The sequence below is a fragment of the Trichechus manatus genome, unplaced genomic scaffold (genome assembly GCF_000243295.1).
Source record: "Trichechus manatus latirostris isolate Lorelei unplaced genomic scaffold, TriManLat1.0 scaffold00037, whole genome shotgun sequence".
Classification (NCBI taxonomy): domain Eukaryota; kingdom Metazoa; phylum Chordata; class Mammalia; order Sirenia; family Trichechidae; genus Trichechus; species Trichechus manatus.
In genome coordinates, this window is record NW_004443973.1 from 18,533,644 (window position 1) to 18,537,818 (window position 4,175).

A 4,175-nucleotide genomic window follows, 5' to 3' on the forward strand; every position below is an offset into this window, starting at 1 on the left:
AGCTCTTCTTTAGTCTTTTGAACCATGTGTAGAGTTCTCCATTGTATGTTGAGACTATACTTTATTTGATGAGTCCCCTATTGATGGACATTTAAATTAGAGAAAAAATGGAAACAATACTGAGGTAAACATCTTTGATTATAGAATTCTGTGACTTCCTAGAGTTGAAATCTTTCCCAGTTGTTCTTTGTTAAGGCTAGAATGTCCCAGTGTTATTATGTATTACTAGTCATAGGAAAAAAAACAACTTTTGATATTCTCTTATTTTAATTTGTATTTCTTTGGTGACTGTAAAAATGGCATGGAGGTGGTGTCTCACCTCTAACTTCACAAGAGGGGAAGAGAATCAAGATTAACAGCCCAAAGCTGATTCCTGTGAGGCAGCGATTCAGACATGCCTCCTCTCTCTGCCATCTTTACCAGTACTGACACCAACCATCCCTCCCACGACACTCTCTGCTTCTCTGTTGGGTTCGATAATTCATTGCATTGGCCACACAGAACTCACAGACAATACTCACAATTATGGGGTTTATTAGGGAAGTAACAGATTACAGTTCAGGCTCAGGAATACACAAGGATACAGTTCTTCCATCAGGACAGCCTCTTCCCAGCTGTGCTCTCAGGTACACCTCTCCCTGGTCCTAGGCCTCTACCCAAAGGACTCAGCTTTCTCTCTCTGTGGGCCAAGAAGCCCGCCATGACATCTCCTGCTGCTGGGTTTCTGCTGCTGGGTCTCTCCTGCCACTGCTTCTCGCTGTCTTCAGCGTACAGCTCACTGTCTGTCTCCTGGGTCCAGGAGCCTCTCAGCGTAGGGAACTCGGGTGCAAAGGATACGGGGGCTCCTGGTTGTTCTTCCTTGATGGTGGTGGGTTCTTCTCTTTCCCACCTCTGGGGTGGCGTTTCAAGCCCAGCAGCATTGCAAAACTGAACAATCCCTTTGGTGGGCCACAATTTCCATATCTGCACAGTCCTGCCCAGTCACTTGGGTGGGAGTTAAAAGATCATGACTAGAAAGGCCACACACAGAAGTGATCTGTTACACTGTAGTGACTGATAAGGTTAGGCATCATTTTATGTTTATAGATAATATTTTCTTCTAGGAATTATTAGTTCCTATCTTCTGTCTTTAATCCTTTGCCTGTTGTTCATGTTGTAGATATTTTCTCTCAAGCTGTCTTTTTTTTTTGGTCAAATTTGTTTATTTTATCTTTGGTCAACTAGAATATTTAATTGTCACGTAGTCATATCTGCCAGTCATTTTTGGCTTCTGAATTTCTTGTCATTTCTTGTCATAAGAAAAAATTTCATTAACCCTAATATTATAAAAGTGTTTGCCTATGACTTTCTAGTTATTTATGTAGCTTTATTTTTTATATTGAGAACTTCAGTCCACATGAAATTTTAACTATATTGTTTCCCAAATGGATAGCCAGTGTTATTCCAGTGCCATTTATTGAAATGCCACTTTAGTCCCATAATAAACTGCCTCTATGTATATGCCTTTGATTCTGAGAATTTTGTTCTAGTGAGTTATTTTTCTTCTTCCTTTATTTTTTTTTTTTTTTTTTTTGCCAATACCAAGTTTACTTTTGCTTTAAAATATCTTTTCATACATGATAAGGCAGGCCCATTCTAAGTTTTCCCATATTTCTGAAATCTCTTAATTTAGCTTTGGTGAACTTCATAGTTGCAAAGCATACTCCTACTAACAGCTCATAAAGTTGGTGCTTAAATTCTGCTGATTATGAATGCATTTATTATATAAAGTTTATTAGTTCCATAAAAATATGTGCTTAGGTCTGTTACACCTTGCTTTGAAATTCTACAGAAGGCCTTAAATATAGATATGCATTTTGAAAAGGGTGTAAAAACAAAACAAAAAAAACCACTGCCTTCAAGTTGATCCCAACTCATAGTGACCCCATAGGACAGGGTAAAACTGCTCAACAGGGTTTCCAAGGCTGTCAGTCTTTACGGAGGCAGAATGGTCAGTCTTTCTCCTGTGGAGTGGCATGTGGATTTGAACCGCTGACCTTTTGGTTGGCATCTGAGCACTTTAACAACTGTGCCACCAGGGATCCTTAGAAAAGGGTGTAGAGGGGGAGATATTCAAAGAACATATGTTTTACTTACATTGGGTATATTACAGTATGTAATAGAAATGCTTTCATTTAATAAATATTTACTGAACATACCCTATGGTGTACTTAGATGCTGTCATGCACATTTCATTATATATTGCTTTATTAATACATTAATCCCTGAGGCAAATATAATTATCCCCATTTTTAAACGAATAATCTGAGACTCAGTTTTCTTGATGTGTACAGGTTCACCTAGCTGATAAATAGCAGCACTGAGTTCTAATAAACATCATAAATTTAACATGTCTGAAACTGAATTCCCAATCTGCCTTTCCAAGTCTGTTCCACATGCAGCCTTCTCCATCTCCTCAATAACAACTTCATCTTTCTTTGTAGTTGCTAAGAGCCAAAATTCTCGCCCTCCCCTTGTCCTTGCCCTTAGGAAATCCTGTTGACTCTACCTTCAGAATATATTCAGAATCCTGCTGTCGTTCACTATTTCCACTACTGTTGCCTTTGTCCAGGCTGCCATCCTCTCTTAGCTGAATTGCTGTAGTAGTCTCCTCAACTGGTCTCCCTGCTGCCATCTTCAACTCCCATGTCCCTGCCACAGCCTTTCTCAACACAGCAGCAGTACTGAGCCTTTTAAAAAAATGTAAGTGAGGTCACGTCACTACTCTGCTGAAGCTCTCCTTTGTCTCCCATTTCCTTCAGTTAAGCCAGAGTCTTTACAATGGCTTAGGTGGCCCTTCACATCTGTTCTCTGTTGCTTCTTTGACCACTCGTACTACCAGCTCACCCACTCCGTTACAGCCTCTCTGTTGTTCCTTTTCTCCCCTCAGAGATTTTCTTATCTTTAAAATAATAACAAATCTTGCCTCTCAGGTTGAGATTCTAAAGGAATAATGTATATAAACCATTTTTAACAGAATATGGCATGTACTATGCACTCAATAAATAGTAGAAGAAACTTATTTTTATTATCTAGGGTTCTTTTATTGTTAAAATCTAATAATATCATAAAATAATAATATTAGATCACAAAATAATAATATCGATATTTAAATAGTACTATGTACCAGACTGTATTTTAAATGCTTTACGAATGTTAACTTTTTAAACAACTTACAACAACTCTTTGAGGCAGGTACTATTATTTTCCCTATTGTATAGGCAAAAGGCAGACACAGAAAGCTTAAGTACCTTCCTCAAAGTTAAATAACTACTTCATGGTGGAGCCTAGATTTGAAACCAAACTGAGTAGCATCAGAATCAGTGTTCTTACCCTCTCTCTATATTATACTGCTTATCAGTATCTATTTTTTTAAAAAAATAGCAGTGTCTTTTTAATTGCATCTAGCAACAACTGCCATTTGTTTATCCCACCCTTTAACTTTTCTTCCAGCCAATTTTTATTCTAAATCTTATTTTTGATTTGGGCATTCTTCATTTAACTCAGATTTTTAAACTTTATTTACTATTTTTCAAAATCTTTTTCTCAAAAGAACAGTTTTCAAAATTATGGAAAAATATAAACATTCCTTTAAAATGTATGCCATTCTTTCATAGTAAATGAACTGTCAGCTCTCATGGAGGATGGACGTTCTCAAGTCCTTTTAGCAAAAGTTTATAGTAAAATGGAAAGACCTGGTGATGCAATCACTTCATTACAACAGGTAAATGCTTTTGTTTGTGAATATGGTTATATGGCGCAGGAGGAATATACCACATAAAAGGCTTTGCTGTTACTGTTTGTTTTTGGCCTACTTGTATAATATGCTGTTGGAGAGGTATGGTAAAGGATTCCGATGTGATTGTGGATTTGTTTTTCCCCTTTTAGTCTTATATAACTTTTGCTTCATTTATTTAGAAGCTATATTATCGGATGCATTCAGATTTAGAATTTTGATATCTTACTGATTAATTAACCCCTTTATAATTATAAAATGGCCTTCTTTATTTCTAGTAATACTCCTTAGTTTAAAGTCTTCTTTGTCTGATATTAATATAGCTACTCCTGCTTTCTTTTGATTAGTGTTTTCATGATATATATATTTTTTATCCTTTTACTTTCAACCTTTCTGTGTC

General features: G+C 36.7%; 1 protein-coding gene across 1 annotated transcript in view; it reads left to right on the top strand.

Annotated features, from left to right (window-relative positions):
• Positions 1–4,175, top strand: part of TTC21B (tetratricopeptide repeat domain 21B) — a 72,449-nt gene that overhangs the window by 38,412 nt on the left and 29,862 nt on the right. The window contains 1 exon segment of the mRNA XM_023730497.1: positions 3,657–3,763. Coding sequence (XP_023586265.1) covers positions 3,657–3,763 — 107 coding nt within the window.